The 26,105-nt window shown below is 55.0% G+C and overlaps 1 protein-coding gene and 1 long non-coding RNA gene across 2 annotated transcripts in view; one reads left to right on the forward strand and one right to left on the reverse strand.

Annotated features, from left to right (window-relative positions):
- Syne3 (spectrin repeat containing nuclear envelope family member 3) overlaps window positions 1-26,105 on the forward strand; it is an 89,110-nt gene that overhangs the window by 10,351 nt on the left and 52,654 nt on the right. The window contains exon 2 of the mRNA XM_076849695.2: window positions 25,626-25,783. Within this exon, the coding sequence (XP_076705810.2) occupies window positions 25,640-25,783 (144 nt within the window). The 5' untranslated portion in view covers window positions 25,626-25,639. The remainder of the gene's footprint in view (window positions 1-25,625; window positions 25,784-26,105) is intronic.
- On the reverse strand, window positions 22,616-23,742 carry LOC143394074 (uncharacterized). Its single transcript, XR_013090660.2, has 3 exons — window positions 23,682-23,742; window positions 23,245-23,374; window positions 22,616-22,744 (listed from the first exon to the last, which is right to left on the reverse strand). It is a non-coding gene; the product is annotated as an uncharacterized LOC143394074 (long non-coding RNA).

Here is a 26,105-nt window from a genome sequence, read left to right on the forward strand (position 1 = left end):
GTGGAAGCCAATCCTTGGGTCCAGGATGGAGGGCACAGGAGGGTGCACCCAGCAGAACAGCCCTGACAGTGTGGAGACCTTGATGATAAATGCCCCCAGCAGCTGTAAGAAGGGGACATTCCCTGGTGAGGACGCGACTCTCAGCGTTGGGAAACGTGGCCTCTCCATCTGCTCTGAAGCAATCAGGCATTGCGCCAGGGTTTGCTGAGGAAAGCAGTGTAGAATCTTCTAGGATCCAGGCCTCGAGGAGGGTCGTGCTGGTGGTGGGGCTGAGGGAGAGGAGGCTCCCCAAGCTGATAAGGAGCTCCGGCCTCTGGAGTTTCTAGGGCAGGGGCTGACAAGCTGCTCTGGGAAGGTTTCCAGAGAGGAAAGATTTTTGCGTTTCTCCTGCAAGGATGCAGCCACGTGGTGTTGTGAATGGGAGGTCCCCCGTTCCAGGAAAACTTCCATTATGGGCACTGGGAGCTGAATTTCATATGACTTTTAGGTGTCTCCTTCTGATTTTGTTCAGCATTTAAAAAAAAAAAATGTAAAAATGAATCTTGGCTCAAGACAGTGGGCAGCGGTTTGCAGCTCCCAGTTCCAAGCGCCCTCTCTGCAGTGGAGAGGGGCCTCGCAGGTCTGAACCGATCACTGTACTAATAATTTCAGTTATTAAAAGTGTAGTGCTGTAGCAGATCTCCGCTTTGTGTCTGCTGATGAAAGCCGAACCTACTCTTAATTCACCAAATGTTCATGGTTAAGAGCAGGGGAGTCTTGCCATGTACCGGCTGCGGAACCCTGGGGAGATGGCTTAGCCTCTCTGAGCATCAGTTCTTTAAAGAGGCCATAGTAAGACCTGCGGTGACAGTGACGTGCTCCCTGTAGGACTCAGCGCAGCCCAGACTCATGGCCTGCTCCCAGGGAGGGCTGGCTCTTGCTCCCTCACCTCTGCACAGAGTTCAAGAGCAGTGTGCAAAAGTGAACGCCCAAAACTGTGCAGCAGACACTTTAAAAAGAAGGCCCAGGAGGGCTGAGGAGCTAAGGTCACAGCTGGTGATATGTGGCAGCGCCAGATACTGGTTTGCAAGACCCAGCTCTTTCCACACCACGCCCTTTGCAGGGACCTGCCGGAGGAGGAGACGTCTGCTTTCCCTGGAAGCTTGCTGACGGGATGGCTTTAATCTTTGGCAGCTCTTCTCCTGGCAGTCCTTGAGGGCCGCACACTCTTGGGAAGAGCAGCGCAGTTTAGGGGCCTCACAGACCTCCAGCAGCTGGGGTTGGCGCCAGGCTGGGGGTTTCTGTGGACCTCTTTGAGGGGAGCGTCAGCCCTAAGTTGAGCTCTAGTTTAGAGGCCCAGTCTGGAAACATGGGTCTTGGGGGGGGGGTACTTTAAGTTTTTGTGAATCTCTGCAAGGCCAGTAGGGAAGGTTCCAGAAGGTTCTGGAAGGCAGGATTCTGGGCTAGTGCTTTGAAGGAGGAATCCTCAGGGTCTTATGATACAAATACAGGAGGAAAGCTGCTGAGCAGGGTCAGACCTTGATTTTCCTTTCTGTGAAATGGAGGTGGAAATGTCCTCGTTAGTTGCTTTTTTGGCACCTACAATGGGCCTCACTCTGAATGCACAAAGGAGGGCTGGGAAGAAGCTGTCCTTGGATTGTGGAAGCCTCCGGAGATAAGGCTCTGAGGACAGAGACAAAGCGAGGCTGGTCAGAGGCCGAGGCACCTACCCCTGGGAGCTGCGGGGCAGATGGCCAGACGTTTCCTCCGCTCGGCCTCCTCTGAAGACTGCTGCTTAGAGCAGGGGGCGCTCGGTCCTGTTCCACCTGGGCAGGTCTCCGCGGTTCCCCAGGAAGAGGCGGCCTGACGCTGGGGAGCTCCGAGCTGGAACCATGAGTGGCTGAGAGCCTGGGGTGGGGAGGGGCATCGGGCATCTTGGGAGGGGACGTGAAGGTGGGTGGTGGGGGTGACTGGCCAACTGTCCCTGGGTTGCCCAGGGTAGAGGGACTTCCTGGGGCTCAGGACTTTGGGGACTAAGACCTGAATAGTATGGAACAGGCCAGGACCAGTGGGTGACCCCAAGGTCAGTGATGGTGGGGTGAGGTCATGGTGAGAGGGCCTGGGCTGAGCCTCAGTGCTCCCTCAGACTTGCCCGCCCCTTGCTCCCAGGACCCCTCTGTGTCCCCAAGGCAGAAGCCACCCTTGTCCTGGGTCAACCCCTGCCTGCCCTGGCCACAGAGTGTTGAGTAAGGACTGTTAGTGAATGAGGCGGAGGATGGCTCCTTCCCTTCCTCCTCACTGGGGGGCAAGTGACTCTGGTGCCCATACATCTGCCCTCTGCAAGCCTGACCCTCCCATAGGCCCGCCTCCCCTCCTGGGCCACCTCCTCCACTTCCCAGCTTGAGGCCCCACCCGCCCGCTCTTGGCCATCCCTCCCCATGCACAGCCCCTCCCTCGTCCCTCTGCACCGTCCTCCCTGGCCCCCGCCTGGGCTCCTCCAGCCTTGCTTCCCTGCGGACTGAGCCCTGCAGGAAGGGCCTCGGCTTTTCATATTTGCTCTGTGGGGCACCTGGAGGCCCTGTAAAGGGGTCTTGAAGGAACAAAGGGAGTCAGACAGAGATTCCCTCTCTCCTCCTGTCATCTGTCCCTCTCTGAAGGCCTCCTGTGTGACAGACATGGTTCTAGGCAGTGGGACAGGAGTAAAGGATAAGATGGCAACAGTTGTGGCTCTGAGGGAACTTTTATTCTAGGAGGAACAAGAATCGTCCCTAACAAGCAAGTAAACAGTGTCAGAAGGTCCTGTGTGCCCTGAAGACACAGAGGAGGAGGCCAGTAGTCAGGCCCCTGCCAACTACTGGCCGAGCCTCTGGCTCCTTGGAAGGAGGTGACTCAGGCTCGGCACATGCGGTGCCCTTTTCTGGAGGCTGAAAGAATGCACCCTCCCCTGGGTGGTGGCAGTCCTACTGCTTAGCGTGGTCCACTTGGGGACGTTGGCATTTGCCTTGTGTGCAAAGCCTCTTTCCCTTCAAGGAAACCATCAAAGCCAGCATTGTCTGTGAGGAGGGCGGTGTTTTAGGAAGCCAGATGGGCTTGGTGCCTGGTGTGGGAAGCCACATGTGTGCGTGTGTGACACTGTGTGCACGCCTGTGTGTGTCACGCACCAGGAGTACAGAGGATGGGACTCATGTGCTGACTGTCCCTCTACTGCAGCTGGGTGGGTGCCTCCGCAGTCACAGCTGTCTGAGAAGCACCCAAGGGCTGTGACAAGGGGCTTCAGGGAGCACCCAGGGGACAGGCCTCAGGCTCCCTCGGGGCTGGTGTGCAGTGGGTTGGCAGGCAGAGGACTGGGGATAACTGGGCTTGGTCAGCTCCCAGGCGCTGGCCCCAGCAGTGGGCGCTGTCCTCAGGGCTGACGGGGAGCTCAGCCCCAGACACAGGCCCCTCCAGGAGCGAGGGGGCAGCCCCACGGAGCCAGCAGGGCCACCGCAGTCTACACCCTGAAGCAAGCTGTTCCCAAGGGACCTGTCTGCCCCGCACCTGCTGCCTGGCGTGGTGCTGAGGCCTGGGGTTCAGAGGGCACCCCCAAGTCTCCAGGGGAGCCACCCCCTGTGGATCATCCCTTCAAACAGACAAATGAAAGTCAGTCCCAGGTGGGCGCCCCCGGCTTCGCACAGACACATCGTAAACCTGGCGTCTGGAAGCCCTGGCAGGAGCAGGCATGTGCTAATTATAATCTGCCCAGCCTGTTAACGATCGACCTTGAACTCTCCGAGGTGAAGGCTTCCAGGAGAAGGTCTCTGGGTGCTTTGGAGGGTCTCAGCTATCGGGTAGGCAATAGTGATCCACATACAGACTCTCCTAGGTGATCCGCAGTGAGCCACATACAGGCTCTCCTAGGTGATCCACAGTGAGCCACATACAGGCTCTCCTAGGTGATCCGCAGTGAGCCACATACAGGCTCTCCTAGGTGGCTCAGGGGACATCACCTTGCAGCCCAGCAAAACTGGGACAATTTCAAACCTCTTGGGCTCTGCTGAGGAGCTACTGGGGAGACTAAGGCAGCAAGGGTACTTGCTATATGACTTTGTCCAGTTACTTAACCACTGTGAACCTAAGTTCTATAATAACAGTGGGTGGGAGAACATAAGGATGTGTGGCAGCACCTACACGGTGCCCAGGGCCTGCTAGGTATTTAGCAATGACAGTTCCCAGGTCTCTACCTCCCACCCCAGAAGTCCTGGAAGGCTTCCTGGGGGCAGAGATCCAGAGCCGCTGGGCTGATGTAGCAGGCAGGAAAAGGCAGAGAGACGGCCCAAGCAACGAGAGGAGAAAGGAGAAGCGGAGCCAGGTGACCCTGCTGCCAGCAGAGGGGCGGGGAGTGGGGACACAGGTGGAGGCGGGGACTTGTCTGCTGAGCATCTTGGGCTTCCTGGGGCAGGGCTGTGAGCCCTGGAGGGCCCTTGACCCCGAGTCCACAGACTCCTCTCTCCTGAGAGAGCACGCTGACCCTCTGCCTCCTGTCAAACGGGGAGCTTTCCTGAGAAAGGAATCAAAGGCCATTCGTGCTTCCGGGGGGCGTGCCTCCCAGGCTGGGATGGCCCTTCTTACATAAGTCCAGGTGTCTCTGTGTCACTGCGTAAACTGCTCCTGAAGAGTGCAGAGGAAATGAAGAGTGTGGGCTTTCTAGTCCATTGTGCTGCTGCTGCTGCTGCTGCTGCTGCTGCTTTCGATGCATGAGGAAACTGAGAAACAGAGAGGTTAACTGTCTTGCCTTAGGTCACACAGAAACCCAGTTTCGGACTGCCCCTACTTCAATATCTGCATATTTTCTGTGTAGCAGTATGTGAATGTTAGACTCATTACTCCTTGTAATTTATTCTGAGTCTAATAGAAGTAGGAAATCTTTTAATTTATTACTAGAATGTTACTTTAAGGGTCTTTCATTTAAAAAAAAAATTTCACTCCCACCTTAAGGAAACTGAAAATTTAAAACTGCACTGATAACGAAGCAGCAGACAGCCCATTCACCTCCATTTTTTTTTTTTTTTGACATTTTTACATTATTTTCACAACAAAGCTTGGCAAACAGTGGCCCGTCGGCCACATGCTGCCTGTTTCTGTAAATCCAGTTCTGTTGGCACAGGGCCACGCTCATTTGTGTCTCATCCATGGCTGTTTTCACACCGTGGTGACAAGTTTGAAGAGCTGTGACGGAGACCATGTGGCTGTATTGACTGCTCTTTCCAGGAAGAGCTCGCTGTCGCTGCCGCCTGGGCTTGTACCCCAGGTTTCCTCTGCAGCCCCAGCTTCGTTCCAGGGGCGGATCCAGGTCTCCCTGCACATGGCCCAGAACATTCCTGAGCCGTCTTTGCTTACCCTCAGTGGGACTATCACAGTGGGAGACTCAGTTACGTCCTCAGCACTCACTCGGCTGGGCTGGGACTATGGGGAGAGCACTTGCTTAGCATGTGTGAGGCTTTGGGTTCAATCCCCAGCACTGCAACAAACAAAATCAAAACTAACCACCCATCCAGTGTTCAAAGCAGCAATGAGAAATTTGTACTTCTTCTTCTTCTTTTTTTTTTTTGTACTGGGAATTGAGCCCAGGGATGCTCTCCTATGGAGCCACATCCCCAGCCCTTTTTGTTTTTTATCTTGAGATAGGGCCTCACTAAGTTGCCCAGGCTGGCCTCTAACTTGCCATCCTTCTGACTCAGCCTCCAGAGTTGCTGGAATCACAGGTGTGCACCACCGTGGCCAGCAGAAGTTTGTACTGTGATCATCCCTGTTTTGCAGATGAGGAGGTCAAGTTAGAGGAGGCAAATGTACTAAGGCTGTGGAGCTTCTCAGCCACAGGTCAGGTCTGAATGGAGTCAGCCTGTCTCCTGAGTGCCCGCTCTCAACAGCTCTTAGGAGGAGTCCCAGGAAACCCAGGCTTTGTGCAGCCTGACTGGGGTCGGGCTCCGGCAGTGACTCACCAGGAGCGGGCCCCACCCTGCCTCCCACCCAGCTCGCATCTCCCAGATTGGGCCTCCTCTGGTCTTCCACAGCCAGGCCGCTTGCGCCAGGGGATCACACATTTTGTTTCTTTGTTTAAAATGTCCCTGAAAAGAAGGCCAACCATTCATGCCAAAGAGCAAGCGCAGAGACCAAAGAACCAATGGCTCCTGATCAGAAAAATGCCACTGGGTGGCAGAACACAGAGGAAGTGGGGAGCTCAGCTGGGGCTCTGCTGTGTGGCCCGGGGGGGGGGGGATCCAGGGCTAAATAACTGAGAAATTAAAAAAAAAAAAAAAGAAAGAAAGAAAAAGAAAAAACTCAGCAAAGATGCACTACAACTGTCCAGCAGGAAGGAGAGGTGGAAGTTGGTGCCATCTGCTCCAGGGGCCTTCAGGCCCTTTGCAGTGACTATTGGCCCACTGTCCCAGCAGGCAGGTAAAATTCCAGGTCCACAGAGACTCTTGGAAAAGGTATTGTGAACTGGCAGATCCCCGCTGGGGGAGTCCAGGGACAGGGAGGAGCAGATGTGGGGCATGCTCAACGTCCTCTTTCCAGAAGGCAAGGACCCAGCTGTCGGGTCCCCAGAGCGCAGGTGTGGTCAGGGGCAGGCGCGGTCAGGTGAAGGCGCCGTCAGGTGCCGGTTCTGTTTGCTCATCTGTGATCTTTGGCGCTGACCACAGCCTAGAGTAGGTGTTGGGAGGCGCTTTGTCATCAGGTGATTCTGTGTGTCCCAAGCTCTGCAGGGGAGAGAAGGTGACCCTGGTGGGGTCCCCGCTGGAAGATGAGCTGAGCCCAGCCGACCCTGCCTGTTCGCTGGGTGCTTCGCAGGCCCCGCCATCATCTGTCTGTGCTCAGGCCCATCTGGGGCAGTGAGAGCCAGCAGCTCCTGAACCCCAGGCTCAGGCCCGGTGGCTGGGCTCGGCGTCCTTGCCTGGACAGCTCGGCCTGATTCACGTTAGGTCATACCCCGGCGACACGTCTACCGGGAGGCCCAGCAGGCCGGTCAGCGGCAGCCCTGGCCGCGCATGCCTCTGCGCTTGTCCTCGCGCGGAGGGCTCCTGGGGTGGACGGTGGACGCCACAGCGGCCCAGCAGTGGGGTTCAGCCTCCACCCTGCCTGGCTCTGTAGTCAGCTGGGCGTGTGATGGGAAGTCCGTCCTGACTCAAAAAGGAACCCCCTGTTGGCCTCCTGACTCACTTCCTCTGTTGGTGAGCTTCTGCGCATGGCACGGGCACTAGGGCCAGACAGGCCTGGGCTGTTCCCAGCTCCGGGACTTAGTAGCTGTCTGACCTGGGCAGGAGAGCTGGCCACTCCAAGCCTCAATTCCTCCATCTAGAAGGTGGCACGGCCCCCCTGCCCTGGAAGTTGATGGGGCCTTCCATACAGAAACAAACACAGGGCCATCACTGTATGGCCCTTGCCCAGGGGACCCCTGGCCGTCCTAACTGGCATTTGGTGACAGTTTATCCAACCCTTGGGAGCCTCTTTGGCATCTGAGATGACTTTGACACTCATCCAGGACCTTCACAGGGGCACAGATGAGCTTGGAGGAGGGGCGTTGGCTGCTCAGGGGCGTGGCCCAGGTTTACTAGGGAGGGGTTCTGAGGACCCTGGTCAGGTGCAGGGTGCAGGTGCGGTGGGCGGACCCAGCCGTGTGCAAGTCCAGTCACTTCTGGAGAAGATGCTTCTGCTGGATCTCTTGGCCTTTTTTTGAAGAGCAGGTTTAAGTAAAAAGCCTGCCTTAGGGTCTGCCGACTCCCAAGGCATTTTCTAGCATGCCACCTCAGGTGCCACGTGGCAAGGACCCTGCATGACCGACATTGTCTCCAGATAGACAGTCTTGTGTTGCCTCGACTGCTGTGAGACCTGCCACCCACCCTGGATGCCACTCCCTTGCTCAGAGCCACCCATCCTGGCTCCCTACTGCACTGAGTAAAACCCACACACTCCTTGGAATCCTTGTCACCTGGGCGCCAGACCCCTCCCGGGCCTGGCTCTCTGATGCCTCCCTTTGCTAACAATTCCACCCCCTCCTCAGCCTGCACTTTCCCACCTCCAGCTCTGCTCCTACCCCTCTACCTGCTCATTACACCTGTCCCCACTTCTCTTCCCAGGTGTTCCCTCCTAGGTGAGCCCCTCCCTGGGTGCTTGGTCCTCCAGAGCTCCTGGTGCATCTCTCCATGTAACACCATTTGGAACCTGTGGTCATGGAGACCACGGGCTGTGCACCTGTGGGCCTGCGTGACCCCGCACCCAATGCTTCTGGGTGTGGGAGTAAAGTGTCTTGGATTTGACCTCACATCTCCCAACTACTACTTCGAGACTTTGCGTAGGCCCTGGATCTTCTCTCAGCCTCGGTGACCCCATCTGTAAAATAGGGATGAATGTTAAGACCTGTCACTCGAGCACAAAAACACATTTTTACTATGAACTCATCAGATGCTGCTGGACTGAGTGGCTTCTCATAATAGATGGGTTTGTGGCTTTTGGGAATTCCAAGCACAGTGACGCCCCCTTGGGTTGAGAGCCCTGGCACTGGAGGCTGTGAATAAGGGCCTCACCCGCTTCCTTTCTCCTGAGCCTGTCAGGGGCCCGCAGGCTTCGGGTGACCAGGCTGCCCCAGAGGTGTCCTGCTCAGGCCAGTGCTCTGCCTGCCCACCTGCTGCATCTCCTGAGGGAGGCACTTCCGCTTTCCATCGGTTCCATTGTTGGATTTTAAAATTTCAGGTTGGGGATGAGGGTGCGGCTCAGAGCAGGTGTTTATCATGCAGGAGGCCCTGGGTTGCATCCCTGGCACCATAAAGAAAAACAATCCTGTCATTTCTGTAATGCCCATAAGAACAGTTTAGACACAGGAAATGGCATCGGGCTACTGAGGCGACCTGGATCAGCAGCAGCCTCAGAATCTGACAGTCCCAGGTCCAAATCCCAGCTCTGCCTCTCGGGCAATTACAGTGAGCAGAGGTTTTCTCCACCTTTCAGAGGCCCATGTTCCTTATCTCTGAAACAGAGGATAGCAACTTTCAGAGTTGCAGAGCGCCCCAGGGGGAGGGCCATCTTGGAGGACACCTAACACACGAAGGCTGCGACTTCTCTCCCTGTTTACCAACACTGCTGTTACCGTCTTTGTGATCACAGCCAGGCTAGTAAACAGGCAGTATCCTCTCCTTCCATTTCCCTCATGTTTAATGGTTTGGACTCCTCTTCTGGGACTTCTGTTTTCCCGTGGACTTATTCGCCACTTACAGGAACATCTTATTTCAAGAAATGTCTGCTCAGATCCTTTGCCTATTTTATAAATGGATTATTCATCTTTTTATTATTGAATTGTAAGTGTTCTTTGAATATTTAGATACAAGTCCTCTGTCAGTTACATAATTTACAAAATCTTTCTCCCACCATCTTCCCTTATTTAATGGTGGCCTTTGAAGCACAAAAGATTTTAATTCTGATGGTGTCCAATTTCCCTATTTTTTCTTTTTTGCTTGTGATTTTGGTGTCACGTCTAAGAAACCACTGTCTAATCCAAGGCCAGGGGTCTATGCCTCTGTTCTCTTCTAGAGTTTCATAGTTTGGGCTCTTACATCTGGACCTTTGACCTGCCAAGTTAACTCTGCACTTGGTGGGAGGTAGGGGTCCAACTTCAAGCTTTCCTCGTGGATATCTGGTTGTCCCAGCACTGTCTGTCAAAAAGATTATCTTTTCCTCATTTAATTGGTTAGATGCCCTTGTTGAGAATTGCCTATAAACATGAGGGTTGACCCTTTCTTTATCCATGGGATTTTTGAAGAAGTGGAATGCTCCCCTTTAGAAGCGCAGGATGTCTTTATACAAAGATAAGTCCTGGCCATTAGCTCTGTGGCTGAGCTGCTGGAAGATCCTGGGTGAGTCTGTTTTCTTCACTAAATCTCTGTCTCTCTGTCTAAAACACAGCACAGCTAGGTAAGAGGGTTTCTGAGCATTGGCTCAGTTGTGACATGAGGGCACTCGGGAAGGTTTGCATGGATCCTGTCTTTCCTCTGCTCCTTGGAGTGTCTCGCCATCCCATGAGGCCCACCCCTGCAGCCTGTCCTAAATCAGGGGGCAGTTCCTGCAATATTATTGCTGTGCACATTCATTTAGTAAGCCACGCTGCTCTCCCGCTCCGTGCCAGCTGGGATCCAGGCCTGAGTGTCCAGTGGAAGACAGACTTATCAGCAAGCAATCCTGAGTGGAGTGGACATGCTGGCTGGCCCTTGGTACTGTAGGCAGCAGGTACGGGCAATGGATGGCAACACATGACTTTGCTGATAGAGCCCAGGCCTGGTCCACAGGGTGAACATTTGCTTTAGGCCATATCTGAAGGGTGGAGCTGTGGAGTAAGGCCACCATGCTCTGCACCTGCCTCCCAGCAGCAGCAACTATTACCTCACTCACACTTTGGGCTCTAACCAGTACAACACACCAAGTAGGTGCTGAGCACGGGTCTACAAGTACAGTATCCTGGTTAGGGAGTAAACTTTGGAGCTAGAATTCTTGAGTTCCAATCCTGGCTCTGCATGCTCCTGAGAAGGTTATTTAACATCTTTGTGTTTTGTTCCCTTATTTATACCATGGGTATGTATTTATGCTTGTTGGAATATTTGTTTCTAAAGCTTGATAAAGTGCTTTATTAAATGGCATGGCACAGCTCTTACAGGTTGAAATTGTAGCTTGAAAAAAAAAATGCAGCATTCACTCCAACATGTTATGTCCAATCCACAATTGGTTCTTATAGCCCATGGCCAAGACACGTTGTAACATGGTAACATGGTACAATTAGCCTCTTGATTGTTCCAGCAGAAGGTAATTAAAGCCCTTTACACTTGGAGTGATCAGGGCTGCTCAGAAGCCTGGATTTCCCTTATTTACAATGATTCTGTTCAAATAAGTCTGGAGGTGAAACTGATGTGGCTCTTCCTTTCACCACACCCTCTGCACTAAAGCTCACCCAATCTCAGAGGCATAGAAGTCAGGTGGTGACAACTGCTCCTGTTTTAGCAATAAGGAGACTGCAGTCATGGAGCTGGTGGGTGGCAGAGCCCTCACTGGAACCCATGTCCCCTAAACCCACTTCTTGGCCGGCTCCATTCCATGCTGACATCCACTCTTGCCCTTAGAGCTTGCCTTTCTCAGGTTTCACTGAACCAGCAACATGAGTATATTTCAAGAACTGATGCTGGCAGAGGGAGGCACATCCTGGTTCCATGCTTTTTTCTTTCTTTCACTTTTCTTTTTCCTCTTATGTGGGGTGGGGTGGAGGGCGGTTACTGGGGATTGAACCCAGAGGTGCTTTACCACTGAGCCACATCCCCAGTCCTTTTTAATATTTTATTTTGAGACAGGGTCTCAGTGGGTTGCTTAGGACCTTGCTAAGGTGTTAAGGCTGGCTTTGAACTCCTGTCTCAGCCTCCCAAAACAACTGGGATTATAGGAGTGTGCCACCATGCTGAGCAGCTCTCTTCTTTAATTAAAAAAAGAGAGGGGAAAAAAAAAAAACCCTGAACATCTTTTGAATACATAATAAGTACCAACAGGGATAGGTGCTCTTATTTGCATTTACCAGATTTATCTCTCCATTAACAGTATTTGTATGCACCAGCTGTATGTCAGTATCTGTCCCCAGTATTGGAATTAAAATAGGCAAGGGCTCAGGTGCTGTTTATTCTGAAGCGAGAGCAAGCTGAGTTCAGAGCAGCTGGACTGTGGCCTCTTCCTATAAATCAAAGGTCGTTATCTTCAATGCTGATGCTAGGAGGTTCCAGGAATCCAGGTCCAGTTTGGGACCTTCAGGAGGATACAAAGAGGCCGCAGGGTGGTGGAATAGAGGCCCCACGGAAGTGCTCTGTGGGAGTTGAGAGAGCCTGTGTACATTTGATGAGTCTATTTTTCTGCTTTTACATCCTCCTGGCTGTTGGTTCTAGGTGCCTGGTTTTGTCCCAAGAGTCACCCATTCAAGGAGCTGGCTGGCAGCACCCTTGGAATTGGAGCAGGTCACTCTTGGCTGAGTGTCTCCTGGTCACTCAGCTCCTCACGCCCTCAGCCTCTGCCAGCTGGCCCGGTGCTGAGCACACTGGGGAGCTCTATAGGGAGAGAGGCCTGGGCAGTGCTTGGTACAGAGTCACCGCCTAGCAAGGGCGTCCTGGACTACAAGTGCAAAATCAACAAGACGTTTTGCCATTTGTGCTGTGAGTGAAAGCCACCATGTGCTATCGCTACACACCAGTTAGAAGAGCTGAGATTTAAAAAATTAACCATTTGAAGTGCAGGCCGGGGTGTGCGCGAACCGGAGCTCTCACAGACGCTGGTGGGAATACCAAGCCTCTCAGCAGCTTCATAAAACAGTGACCAGGTGCCATTCTGTGATCCGGCACTCATTGGCATTTATATACCAGGGAAACAAAGTCTTCTATCCACGCCTGGGTGCTATAGCAGCCTACCTGTGATAGCCAATGCCAGCCACCAGTGGACCAAGGAATGACCAACCCATGGAAGGGCCTGCTCTGGAATATAGCTTAGCAATAAAAAGGAAGGAATCATCTATACAGGCAGCAGGAGGTGAGGGGGATGGATCTCCTAGTGGTCATGATGAATGGGAGAAGCCAGACCTTTCAAAAAAAAAATATATATATATATATACATATGGGTACCTGCTGTATCTCTCCATTCCATTTGTGCACTAAACTCTAGAAAAATGGAGCTAATCAATAGTGACAGTGAACAGTTCCGTGCCTGCCTGGCACGGGCTGTCAGTAGGACCAAGGAATTATAAAGAGGATCCGGAACTCAAGGATGGGTTTGTTGTCTGGATGGGCTGGTAGCTTCGTAAGTGACTTGTCTGTGTCAAAACTTACCAAATTGTGCACTTTAACTATGAGAAGTTTCTTGCTTGTCAGTGATGCCCCCCACAAAGGTGTTAAAAGTGAAATCTCCAGCCAGCCATCTGTAAGATGAATCCCACCTGGCTCCTTGGGGCCGCCCGTCTGTGCCGCCAGACAGGAGCAGCAAGATACAAACAACACGAGGAGGGTGGGTTCCTGTCCCTGCTCTCCCTCTGCCACCTGAGCCTCAGCCCTCTCACTGAGCAGTGGGACCACTCCCAGGGCTGCTGGAGGTCAAAGGACACGGGGCCCCTGGAGACCCAAGCAGGGGAGAGGTCCTTCCTGCCAGGGGCGAGGAAGCTGCCCCTGAGTGGCCCTGGGCTGAATGTCTAAAGCAGAACAGGGAAGGCCTGGGAGCAGGAGGCGCGGAGGGGCCCGCCTGGCCGCAGCAAGGACTTCCCAGGCAGAAGTAGCTGGGAGGGGCAATGCCCAGACCCAAAGGTTCTAGAAACATGGCCTTCAGGGACCAAGAGCACCCTGGCAAGTTAGGGTGAGGTGAAAGCCCCTTCCATGAGGGTCTGCTCTAGAGATATGAGTTCTAGGGGAAGTCCTAAAAATTTTGTGTAAGAAAAACAAAATATTGTGCACCCTGCATCGAGCCCCTGCTTTCTGCTGTGTCTGATGTCGCGTTGGTGAGTTGTCGGTAAGGGAGGGGTCCCAGGACACTGTGCTGTGCTGCCCATTTTCCTCTAAAGGGCCTGTTCGTGTGTGATCTGGGTTTGAGGCAGCGGGAGGCATTCAGTGAGGCGTCAGTGGTCACTGTGGTGACAGTCCAGCGAGCAGGCACTGGTTTCTGTGGGAGATGCTTGGGGAGGCGGGGCCAGCCGGCCAGGTAGGTCTGGTGGGTGCAGGAATGTTCCCTCTGCAGGGGAGACTGTGTCTGAGGAGAGGAGGAGCTGGGGGACAGGGTCAGACATGGTTGGCACACACCTTTGACTCCCAAGGCCAACAAGATCGGGGAGGGGGCTGGAGAGGGTAGCATGGGGGGTGTGGGTCAGTGCCACACCCCAGAGATGCTGGCAGGGTGAGGACAAGTACAGGGACTTGGAGTGAGTTCCTGCTGGCTCCACCCCACTGGGACAGATCTCAGGGAGGGCTGTGGCATGGGTTGGGCCTCGCCCCAGGCCAGTGGAGAGCTGTCCTCGGCCCAGGGCTTTGGAGAGTCCATCTCCAGAGGCTTGGGACTGCAGGTGGTGGGTTCCTGCTGAGGCAGGGGCTGGGCAGGGCTCCTCCTCGGCTCTCTTGCCCTGTTCCCCACACTGAGAGGATGCCCGTTCCTGCCCTCTCCCCTGGCCCCTGGTCCCATATGAACATGGCTGGTGCTGGGTGGGGTGGAGAAGTTCCACTCCTTCCTGTGGACTCAGAGAAGGCCCTGAGCTCCATGGGGAGGTAGGGCCCAGAGAGGAGGGGGCCAAGGGAGGAAGGGGAGACAGCCTGGTGGGAGCAGAGGCAACAAATACCTGTGTTCTGTCAGGCATTCTGGGAGGCCCAGGGTCTGGGGACAGGGGTGGCCACCCTCAGGTCTATTCATCAAACACCAGCACAGGCAGCTGCTCTGGAAAGGAAGCCCCTGGTGGGTGGGGACAAGCAAGGGAGACCCCTGCCTTTTAGATTTCTAAAAATCTAAATCTGATCACAGCGCCAAATCCCCCCACCAACAAATTCACACAGACAGATCCCCTTCATAGCTGGAGTAAATTCCATCCTTGGTGACCTTAGACATCCTCTAAACTGGTGGCTCAGAAACATTATCTAGAAACTAGTTAGAAAGGAAAACTCGTGGGTACCACCCTCCACATTTAGAAACTGGGGTGGGGCCAGCAATCTGCTTTAAGAAGCCCTCCAGGTGAGGGGTGGGTGTGTGCAGAAGTGCTGGCCCCCATCACTCCTCAAAGGGGTGTTGTGTTGTGTGTGTGTTACGACACTTAGTAAGAAATCCATTACAACACTTGATGACACACGTCCATTCTACATGTCGCACTTTGGATCAAGATCCCCGAATTGGGGCTGGGGATGTGGCTCAAGCGGTAGCGCGCTCGCCTGGCATGCATGCGACCCGGGTTCGATCCTCAGCACCACATACAAACAAAGATGTTGTGTCCGCCGATAACTAAAAAATAAAATATTTAAAAAATTCTCTCTCTCTCTCTCTCTCCCTCTCTCACTCTCTCTTAAAAAAAAAAAAAAAAAATCCCCGAATTAATTTCACAACCCTTGGAGAGGTCATGACCCCAGGGTGAAAAAACTTCTGCTTCGCAATAATGCCTGGGGTCAGACTGGCGGCACTGATGGGCCTGCCCACACCAGCCTGGGATGGGGCACTCAGCGTCCCAGCCAGCCTGAGATAGTCCCTGACACCCTGCCCAGCGCTGTGGGCCTCAGCAGAAGACCCGTCCCCTACCTCCTGCCCTCAGACCCGCTCTGCTCACCCACTCTGCCAGCAGCTCCTGGGACCCAGCAGGTCCAGAGGGGGGGGCTGTGAACTCCCGAAGCCTCTGATTGGCTGCCCTCCTGGAGCCTGAGCCAATCACAACTGGCCCGGAAAAGCTAAGGCTCCACCCTTTGGAGCCACTGCCCCGCCCCTGGGAAGCCCTTGGGAGGACTGTGTGTAGCCACCGCCTGCTCTTGGGTCCTCCCTAGGTTGCTCTCCTACCTCTGTTCACTGGGCCACTTAGGTTTTGACTGCAGGCTGCCAAGGCCAGTGTTTCCCAGGGAGAAATCCTGGCACCCTCCAGCCGTGCCTGTTGATGGAGAGCTGGGAGTTAATTTAGGAGCTGTGTGAGGTGCTGTTTTATTGCTGGCCTATCTGGGTTAGGAGGTGGGCCAGCGAGCCGCTGGTTTCAGTGCCAAACACCATTTATCTAGGATGGTGGGCTGATTTAAAGTCACTCTCAGCGCTCTTGCCTTGGAAGCAGTTGCTGGCTTGTGCTCTTGTGACTGGGACCGTAAAGTGGACCTCACAATGCCCCACAAAGTGGGGTTTGTTGTATGACCTTTGCCGTCGTGCCTCAGTATCCACCAGGGCTTGGTTCCAGGACCCCCCACAAATACCCAAATCTGCAAACGCTCAAGTCTGTTACATAAAACGGCACAGTATATAGGACCTACAGACACCCTCCTATAGACTCTCATCTCTGGATTACTTATGACAATATAATGTAAATAGTGGTTAAACTGTATTTCTTAGGGAATAATGACAAGAAAAAAGAAGTCTGCACAGGTTCAGTAAAAATGCAAGTTAAAAAAAAACAACTTTTTTTTTTATATATATATATGCCAGAGATTGAACCCAGGGTGCTTAACCACTAAGCCACATCCCCAGCTTTTTTTATTTTTTGAGACAGGGTCTCATTAAGTTGCCTAGGGCCTCGTGAAGTTGCTGAGGCTGGCTTTGAACTTGGGTCCTTCTACCCCAGCCTCCCAAGCTGCTGGGTTTACAGGTGTGCGCCAATACAGCCTGCCCAAGAATGTTTTTGATCTGTGGTTTGGCTGGCCATGTAGCCAATGGTCAGAAGGAGGTTTAGGCCCCTGGAGCCTGTGTGGCTTCCATGCAATCCCTGTCCAAGCCTCTATGGTAGGATAAAACCCAGGGATGGTTCCCAAATCTAGATTCAGCTGCCTTGGAGAGCCAGAAGAATATATAGAAGATAGCACTACAGTGTCTGGTCTGAGGCTGGTTTGTCCTCCATGGGAGCCCCCTGACCCTCCTTTTTACACACTTTGCTCTTAAAACCACCTTCTGTTCAGCCAGTGCAGGAGAGGCTCACAGAGGCCCATCTATTGGTGTCCTGGGCTGTGACCTCTCCGCAGCATCCTCTGTGATCTCTGGGTGGATTGCTTTCCTGGAGTCCGTTGGAATACGCTTGGCAATTGAACCCAGCTGCATCTCAGTTCCTGAAATCCCATCTGAGTATAGGAGGGCAGTGGGAAGGGGGGTGGAAGGGTGGGAACTCCATGTGACAGGGCAGGACTGAGTCACAGTGCTGGTGAGTCACAGCCCACCGGGACTCTGGGTGGGTTTTTGGTTGGCGGCCCCTGGCTGGGTTCACCCGGCGGGAACCCCAGGCTGTACACTCACAGGGCCGCCGCAGAGCCTGGTTGTCTAGAGCCACATCCCAGTACTTTCTGGGTTCCAGAACAAAATGTCAGAAGGTTGCTGGGTTGGCACAGGGCAGGCATGGCCAGGGGTAAGACGGATGCTGCCTGGCAGCGGGTTCGCCTATTTATCCTCCACTCTAGCTCCTGAGCTTAGGCTCAGACCGATCCCCGAGGGTCCCTTTCAGAACTTGGATCTTACTGAAGACCTGCAGAGGCTGTCTGCACTGCGTGGCAGCTCTCAGTGGGTTCTGGGGTACAGACAGGGCGGGTAGGCTGTGTACACTGTGGGGTTGAAGAACAAAAGCTTTGGACTTTAGCTGTCCTGGGTTCAAGTCCTGCTCTGCATCGCTGTTACTCGGAGCAGTGTCCTCAGTATCGCTGAGCCTCGGTTTTCTCAGCCACAAAATAGGGAGAATAGTAAATGTCTCACTGTCCTTTGTGGGTTAAATAAATTAATAGCTATAAATTTTTTTATCAGACAAACATGGGCCATTACTATTATCTTTCACCCTGGATCCTCCCCTTTGGGACAGGTTATTGATTTCTGTGAGTCTTAGTTTCTTTCTTTGCAAAATGGGACTAGTAATGCTAGCCTTGTGACTGTCACTGTGAACCTGGCTTTGCCCCTTTCTTGTAAGGCAGCGGGTATGGTGTCACGGTTTAAGGGTGCCCCCTATTGGGATTTGGCTGGGTCCTGAGCAGGGTTCTTGGAACCCTGGATCATCAAATAGAAGTGGTGTCACGGTGTTAGCCAATTCCTGGAGACTTTTCAAACGCCGTTCAGGAGTCTGAGGGACGGAGGCAAGGGGCTATCCTGACTTGGTCCTTATGGGTGTCAGCACCTCACAGTGGCACTGCAGAGACATAGAGGGGTTTCCCCCTGCACCTCCGCCTCCTAGGGCCTGGGAAGAAATGGAAGGCAGAGGAGAAGCTCTAACCACTGACCCTGGGTTAGGGTGCTGGTTCCCAGTGGCCATCCATGATGCTGAGCTGGCAGGAGGCCAGTGCCAGGCCTTTCTATCAGTGCCAAATGCCCGGTCTTTCCTGCTAGGATGGTCCTCTGCAGGCCACATTGCAACTTGACCATTTGTTCTTGGGCCTGGGACAAGGGCAAAGGGTCTAGTGTCCTTCTTCTGTGGTCTCTGATGGGCAGGCTCTAGCCTGGGAGCTCACATCCATTCCTCCCTGTCCCCTGCTCCACCCACAGTCAGAGGCACACCCTGCAGGCTGTGTGGCATAGGCTCCCTGGTGCTGGCTTCAGGCTGCTGTGTGGCATAGGCTCCCTGGTGCTGGCTTCAGGCTGAGCCCGATCTAATGCCACAGGGCCCAGGCAAGGACAAGGCTGGGGCTTCCTGCCGCAGCCTCGCCATCCTGGGTGGGGCCTCCTGTTCTGCGCTCGGTGGCCCCCGACCCAGGGTCCCTTTTTCTCTGGTAGCTCCTCGGCTCCTTCCCCTGCGTGCCATTCCCCTGGTTTACAGCAGGACTCAGTGGTTCACTCTGCCCCTCTGGACCCCAGCTGATCCAGGGCTGCTGTCCTCCTGGGCTGTTGTGCCTGGTGCCCCTCTGGCGGGTGGAGCTGGGCCTCACCTTGGAGGCAGGGTGATCCGTGAGTCAAACTGGGGCTTTGGAACCAGCAGAATGAGGCTCCAGTCTTAGTGCTACCTCGAGTGGCTCTGGCCTGCAGGCCCCCCGTCCCTGTACTGTCCCAGAGCTGCTGTCTACAAGCAGGAGCTCTCCTGGCCTGCCCAGCTGCCCCCTACCTCTGAGAGGAAGATGCTCCACTACCCTTTTGTGGGGCGGAGGAAGCTCTACCAGGGCCCCTGCCATGAGGCCAAGTCCGAGGATGGAGGGACCATCCTCACCAACGGGGTGTGGAGGACCCAGTGGGGGCTTTGCAAGCTCCCGACATAATGCAGCCACTTGGTTATTCCACCAACGGAGGCCCCCCTCCCCCTCGCTGTAGTTTGTGGCTGGCTGCGTCTGGAGTCTGCGTCTGGTTGCCCACCCCCTCTGTCAACCTCACACTTCTCTGTGACAGCTCAGCCTCCTCAGTCAGCCTTCCCTGTGGCTCTCATTAAGGTTCCCGTCTTGAGGAGATGGCTCAGGCCTGGAGCTCAGGTTCTAGAAGCTTCCTGACCTCTCCCACAATGCACCCTCGCAGCGTTCTGGACAGGCTGTCTCCAGCTGTGCCCAGGGCCTTGGCCACCTTCCTACGGGCTGCTCCGCCTTCCCAGCGAATGGCTCTGGCCCAGATTTTGAGTCCTTGCTCTGTTTCTAGTCTGCCCTGTCACCTGCCTCAACCTGGGTCTTCTACCTCAAGAAAAAAAGAGGAAAAAAAAAATATACTCCTCTTCTGGATGCCATTTGTGATGGCCACATGGCCCCTGAGACCCAAGGCTGTTCCCTCTCTGTCTCTTCCACGGGCTGCACTTGCCTGGACCACAGTGATCAGTGTCCTCTAGGAGGCCCCCTTGCTGCCCCGACAGACAGCTGAGAGACACACCCAGAGCCCACCCCTGGCTGCCCCTTTCCGGAGACCTTCCCCCTCCAGGGGCCTAGAAATAGAAGCAGCTTATTTATTCATTTTTACCCCAAGCACTTTTTCTTGCTGAAATGCTGCTTAGAAGTGCTTACAAAATGCATAGTTCTTTTTTTTTAAAAACTACTTGGGTTTCTTATTAAGTGCAACAAAATTAATTCTAGATGGATTATAATACTAAACATTAAAAATAATTCCACAAAATGATCAACGTAAGGTGGGAACAAATATATCCACACGCGAATGTGATCGAGTGTGACCTGTTAAACGTTTCTTTATGTAATAAAACATGGTAAGAAAATATTTGCCCGATATGTCAAGAATGAAACCTATGCGAAAATCTTGAATGTCCTGTTAGAAGACTACAGATCCACAAAAAAGCGTAGTCAGAAACTAGAGGGAGAAGATTCTACATGATCTTGAAAAATTTCTACAAATGTAACTTGTTTAAAATAGATTTGGAATCAACCAGATTCTTCAAAGGCATTACTGATTAGTTGGACGACTTCTTTTTAACTAGCACGCAGTAGCTGCCTGTCTGGGGGCACAGCCGCTGCTTGGTACAGGGAGCCTTGGATCTGAGGTGCACGGTCCCCTGGGGTAACCAGCACCGCCCTGTCCCTGTCCTTTCCTTAGGTTCGAGCTCCCCTCTCCGAGTTCTTCATGGCTGCTGTGAATGTGGTCCTTTTAAAATGCCATCTCCTTAACCAACTTAAAGATGAGAGTCGACTCCCTCCCCCCCAGAGAGACAGGGTTGTGCTCCCGTGGCCTCCCCTTGTCCTGGCCCTGCACAGTGGCCATCTGCACTGTTCCCAGGCTCAGCCAGCCCCGTGTGTCCATCCCCGTGAACCCTGGCCATCGCCTGAAGCTGTTGTCCCCATACCAAAACTCCTGCTGGTTCCCGTTGCCCTGAGGGTCAAGTCCAGCTCCTGGACACAACTGCTGAGAGGCTCTGACCTGGCCCTCACGCCCCCATCCCGGCTTTTGCCATCGCCCCTCCTCTCCCCGCCTCCAGCCTTGCCGTCCCCAGGGAGCTGCGAGCCCCTCTCCTTTGCCTCACAGGCAGCACCCTGCCCCTCAGCTGCTTCCTGAGCCCCCAGTAGCCCCCCCCTTTGTGGTCCCCAGGCCTGACTCTCAAGGCCAACATCAGCCTGTGCTCTGACCACCTGACCACACGTCCGTGTCCCTTAGTGAACAGGTGGTCCTGTGAGGCCACACACCTGTCTCCACTCCGCAGCCCTGGCACGCTGTGTGGCTGCAGTCCACTAGTCTAGAGGCCAGCAGGCCCCTTGCTGTCCTAGAGCCCCCGGGGTGGTCGAGGGCTGCTGTCTGGCTGCCAGTCCTGAGAGGGGAGACCCTCTACCCAATACTCGTGGTGTTCAGGGACGAAGGAGCAGCGTCCGCCTGTGGAGGGTGCTCTGGGAGCCGCCCACGGGGTGTTTCGTGGATCACAGTAGGTGTTACTCATTTTCCAGGTGAGGCGACGGATACCCAGAGGGGTGGAGTGGCTAGATGTCATGCAGCCAGGGAACCATGAGGCCTGGGCCACGGATCATCCGGTCCTTCCACCTGCGAGGCCTGCCCTACCCCAGGACCACATGCCGCCATCTTGGGGGAGCAGTGGTGTCCTGCATTTGTGGGTTGCCACCTTGGGCCATCTGCACAGGAGTTGGCAGATACAGCCCGAGGTCCCGGCTCAGCTGGCGGCCGGCTCTTGTCCACTCAGCAGGCCCAGGATGGCTCTCACGTTTTTCATGGAGCCAGGGAACGAATATGCAGCAGAGCATGCGTGAGGCCCATGCAGCCATCCGCAGCCACAGATGCCATGGAAGTGTGTCCCCTGCATGGAAAATGTCCCCTGGCCATTCTACCTTGGATGTGGTTCAAGGAATGCCCAGGGGCTGCGAGTAATGGGAGCTGTGGGAGGCAGGCTTTCCTCAGCCACTTTGTGGGGTGCAGTGAGGCAGAAACAGTTCTCTGGGCTGGCTGAGGAGGGTCTCGTGAGCAAACAAAGGGAGCAAAGGACCAAACCAACTGACAGTCTGAGGGTAGTGGTTGGTCCCCAGGCCTGGTGTGTGGCTGGGCTTGTCCTAGCTCACAGGGGCCTCAGTCACAACCTCAGAGATCCCTCAGAGACTCCTGGTCCATTTCTTTGTTGCTATAACAGAGTACCTGAGACCAGCAGATTTATGAAGAATAGAGGTTTATTTAGGCTGACGGTTGTGGAGGCTGAAAGTCCAAGAACATGGCAGCAGTGAGGACCTCGTGCTGCTTTGATTCATGGTGGGAAGCAAAAGGGCAAGCAGGTGCGTGCAGAAGAGAAATGCAAGGGGCAGCCTCGCCGTGTACCACCCACTCCCATGGTAACTAGCCTCGCCCCAGAGAGCGAGAACTCACTCCCAAGAGAAGCTGCCGAGTGCCGCAGCAGGGGCTTAGTCCTCGTAACAACCTGATCACCCCACCACCCCCTTACAGTGGGAATCAATGCCAACGTGAATTTCCCGGGGACAAGTCCCATGCACACCTTAGCACAATTCGACACTCCCCGCATACAGATGGGGACACTGAGGCCCAGAGGGACAGGCGCTTGCTCAGGGAACTATCCAGACTCCAAATCCAAAGCCCCCTGCTTGCCCCATCTCGATTCTTCCTGGGCATCGAGCAGGACCCTGCTCCCCCCACCCCAGCAATATCATTGAGGACAGAGGGTCATTGGGGGCAGGGGTCTCCGTGGGGTCAGGGAGGAGGACATGAGATGGAGCAGGGCCAGTGACAGGCTGGCTGAGGGCTGGTGGGGGCAGTGGAAGACCAGGTGGCTCAGATGCCTGTAGCCCAGCCGCAGCCGGCTGTACTGGACGCTCCTAGGGCTGTCCCCGGGAGGGCGGGAGGAGGCCAGGAGTGCGCTGGGTTCACTGAGGTCTGCCCTCCGTCCTCTGTCAGAGGATGTGCTGTGCGCCCCCCCCCCCCCCAGGCACAGGGCTCTTCAGGGCCTCCCCACTTGGTTTCCTCACAGGCCTCCACCCAGAGGCCTCTATCGCTGACCTTGGCTTCCACAAATGACCAGCGCAGGGGGCTCCCTGGTGAGCCTCCAGGGGTCCTAGTGTGGGGAGCGTCTATCCAGATGGGCTTTCGTGGGGCTGTTTCTCTGCTCTTTAAATCTACCGAGTGTCCATACTTCCTGGCGCCGTTGCTCCTCTCCGTTGGTGATGGGGAGCTGAGAGCGGGACTCCTGGGTGGGGTGGGGTGGGGTAGAGCGCTTGCCTGGCACGCAGGAGGCCTTGGGTCCCAACCCCAGCCACAACAACAGCCAACAAAAGACCTTCACCTGGCTAGAATCTAGGGACCCGTGAACCTGGACAGGAGCCAACAACTTCCTGCCACGCCCAACTGACGGTGTTCCTGCAGCTGCAGGAGGCAGAGCCAAGCCGCGAGTCACAGTGCCTGGAACTGGGCACATGTATTTTTAGGTTGCATCGTGGTTGCTGCAGGGATCTCCAAGTGTCATTTGCGCTCAATACCACTGCCCAGTTATAACTTAGAGGCCCTCGGTTAGATCTTGTGACTTAGTGCATCCAGAAAGGGGTGCCGCTGTGCGTGCATCTCATGCATTTGATTTTTAATATTTGGTGACTAGGTTTTGGTACAATTGGATCTCTAATTCTTTGTCTTTTATTTTTGGTATTTAAAACCGTTTTTTTTCTGAGGAGGAAAGGTCAGGAGCGTCCTTACCCGCCTTGTGGCTCTTCCACCTGCGGCCACCCGAGAGCTCCCTGCAGCCGGGATGGGTCTGCCTATTTGCGGCCGCGGTCCCGGCCTCTGGTGCGGCTCGGAGCTGTCACATTTCTAGTGTTGAACTGAGCTGAAACAAAATGGCTTGGCAGACGCGCCCAAGAGGCCCGGGTCTCCCAGCACCGCCTGCAGCTCCCCAGCCCAGCGCTGGTTCCGTCCGAGGCTCAACAGAGCCCAGCCTCAGGCCCCTGTGCCCCGTTTGATGCACCCCCTGTCTCCACACTACCGAGCCACACGGGCCCTGGGCACTGCCAGCCGGGGAGTCACCCAACCCCTCCGCCTTGAGATGATTAGAGGCCCTCCCCCACCCTGGCCTCTGAGAGTCCAGAGATGCCTTTCTGTCCCTTGCTTTATCAAAAACCAAAAAAAAAGCGAACCTTTGGAAGCCAGGCAAGACGCACCCTAGACCACGGTTTGGGACCGCGGGTTTGGGACCACTGTCTGCACTGTCTGATGTGCTTTTCAAAACAAGCAAAGCCTGGGCGTGGCGCTGGGCGCGTTAAATTGTTTGAAAAAAAAAAAATCAAATCAAGACGGCCCTGGAAGAAAAACAAAAACAACACAGGGCCCAGTTCCCAGAGCGCAGCCCACTGCAGCCTGCCCTGCCTCGCCCCCGCACCCCTCCCCGCTGCCTTTGTCCTCCAAGGTCCTCCTTGAAGCTCTCCACCCTCGCAGCCTGGTGGCGCCCAGCAAGGGCTGGTTGAGCAACCAACCCCCTCAGAGGAGAAGGCCACGGCACTCAGCCAGGTTCAGAAAAGTGGGTGACCACGGCCCTTCTGGAAAGTTCACAAAGGGCCTGAGGGGGAGAATGAGGGAAAGTACTTCCAGTGGTGGTCCCACCGACCGCAGGGAGGTGTCCCAACCATGTGGCCTCCGAGGCCACAGTCCTGTTCCCATGCCAGGAGAGAAAAGCCTGGAGACGGCAAGGGCCAGACCTGGGGTGCTGGGGCCACCTCTGCCCCTGCTCCGGCTCCCATTCAGTCACAGGGACCCTCTGACACATGTTTTCCTTTGGGAAGAAGTGGTTGCTGATCCCCGCCCTCTAAAGCACACACACTTTCTTTCTTTCTCTCTTAATCCTGGGGGCTGAACCCAGGGGTGCTTTACCACTGACCTACATCCCCTGCCCTTTTTCTTTTTTATTTTGAGACAGGGTCTCCCTAAGTTGCTGAGGCTGCCCTCAACCTTGCAATCCTCCTGCCTCAGCCTCCCAAGTCACTGGAATTATAGGTGTGTGCCATTGCACCCAGTTAATGTTTCATTTTGCCTTAGAAGGTGTAGAGTTGTAACTACCAAATATTTAACCTTCCCTCATGTTCTGGTATTGTGACACCCCTACATTCTCCTGTGCAAGTTCACTGTGAGCGTAGGTTTGGGTGGTTACACAATATTGTCAAGTACAGATATACTACCATGTAATGAACTCATCCTCAGTCACTGGGCACGTGGGCTGTTCCTAGCTCTGTCCTGCCTTGCCATGGTCTATAATGGCGTGGTGAGGGTTTTGCTGTGTTACGCTCGATACCCATTCTGTGTTTCTGTATCTAACAACCTTGAGCTCACTCTGTGCAAGGCATCATGGGAGGCTGGAGGGTAAGCCGGGCATAATCCCTACAATGTAGATATAAATAGCTTTAATCCAAAGCAGGTTAGACGAACCTTCGACAGATAACGAAGACAGCGATGTCGGAGAAGAGTTTGGGGCTTCCCAGGGTTTTAAGAAATCCCTGTGAGAAAACCCGAGACTTTGCCTCTGCAGCTCAGGCAAGGCCAGGAGTGTCAGTCCAGCAAGGGGGTAGTTTGGATGGGTGGCCTGGGCCAGAAGGCAGGTGCCACCTAAGACAGAGGAGCTCGCAGCTGTGTCCCTGGTCAGCCAGTTGCCGTCGCTGCCAGGTGTGCCAACAGAGGGCAGGGTGGAACATCAGTGACGGCCGGGGACACTGGTGGTGAGAAGTAGGGACAACACACAGCCCCTGGCCATCCCCAGCCTGGGCTGTTCAGGGAGCGGGGAGCTTTGTGACTCCAAGGCCGAGGGCTCTTTGACCCACTCAATCAAGATCTGGGGCTCAGGCGTCCAGATGGCGAGCTTCAGGACTCCCTCTTGGAGGGTCCCTGCCCTTGAGCCATAGGCGAGAGCTGCTTGAGCCAGAGCTGGCCAAGAGGGCAGCGGGGGCCGAGGCCAGTGGGGCTTTGCCAGCCCGGGCCCTGCAGCCCCAGCGCCGGCTTGACGGGCTGGCCCTGTGGGGGCTCTGGGGTGCCGGTGGCGGGACGTGGCCCCTGCACCCTTGCCTGCCGTCCTGACCTCTTGTGTCCTTCCTCAGCCCCCGAAGGTGCCATGACTCAGCAGCCCCAGGAGGGCTTCTACCGCAGCGTGGAGGACGCCGAGGCCTGGATGGCGGCCGTGCAGGAGCAGCTGCGGGTCAATGATGACACCCGTGGGCCCCGCGCCGCCCTGGAGGCCAGGCTGCAGGAGACCGAGGTACGTGGAGTGCTGGCCCTGGTGGCTCTGAGGCCTTGGAGTGTCCCTCCCCGTGGACATCAGGCTTCCTGCCTGTTAGGTGGCAGGGGAGGCCAGCCTGTGCTGTCACGCTCGGGCCGCGTGGTCACACTCTGGCCTGCGTGACATTGGGTTGCAATGCAGACTCTGGCCGGGGGCCGGCGCAGGGCTGAGGGTCCATTTCTGACGAGTCCCATGGTAGACATTGCTGCTGTTCTTTGGGCACATGTTGGTAGTAAGGGACTGGAGCCTGTCCTCTGTCCCTCTGGTCCTAGCTGTGCAGCTAGGTGATGCCCACTGTGCT

This window comes from Callospermophilus lateralis, chromosome 3, assembly GCF_048772815.1.
Source record: "Callospermophilus lateralis isolate mCalLat2 chromosome 3, mCalLat2.hap1, whole genome shotgun sequence".
NCBI lineage: Eukaryota > Metazoa > Chordata > Mammalia > Rodentia > Sciuridae > Callospermophilus > Callospermophilus lateralis.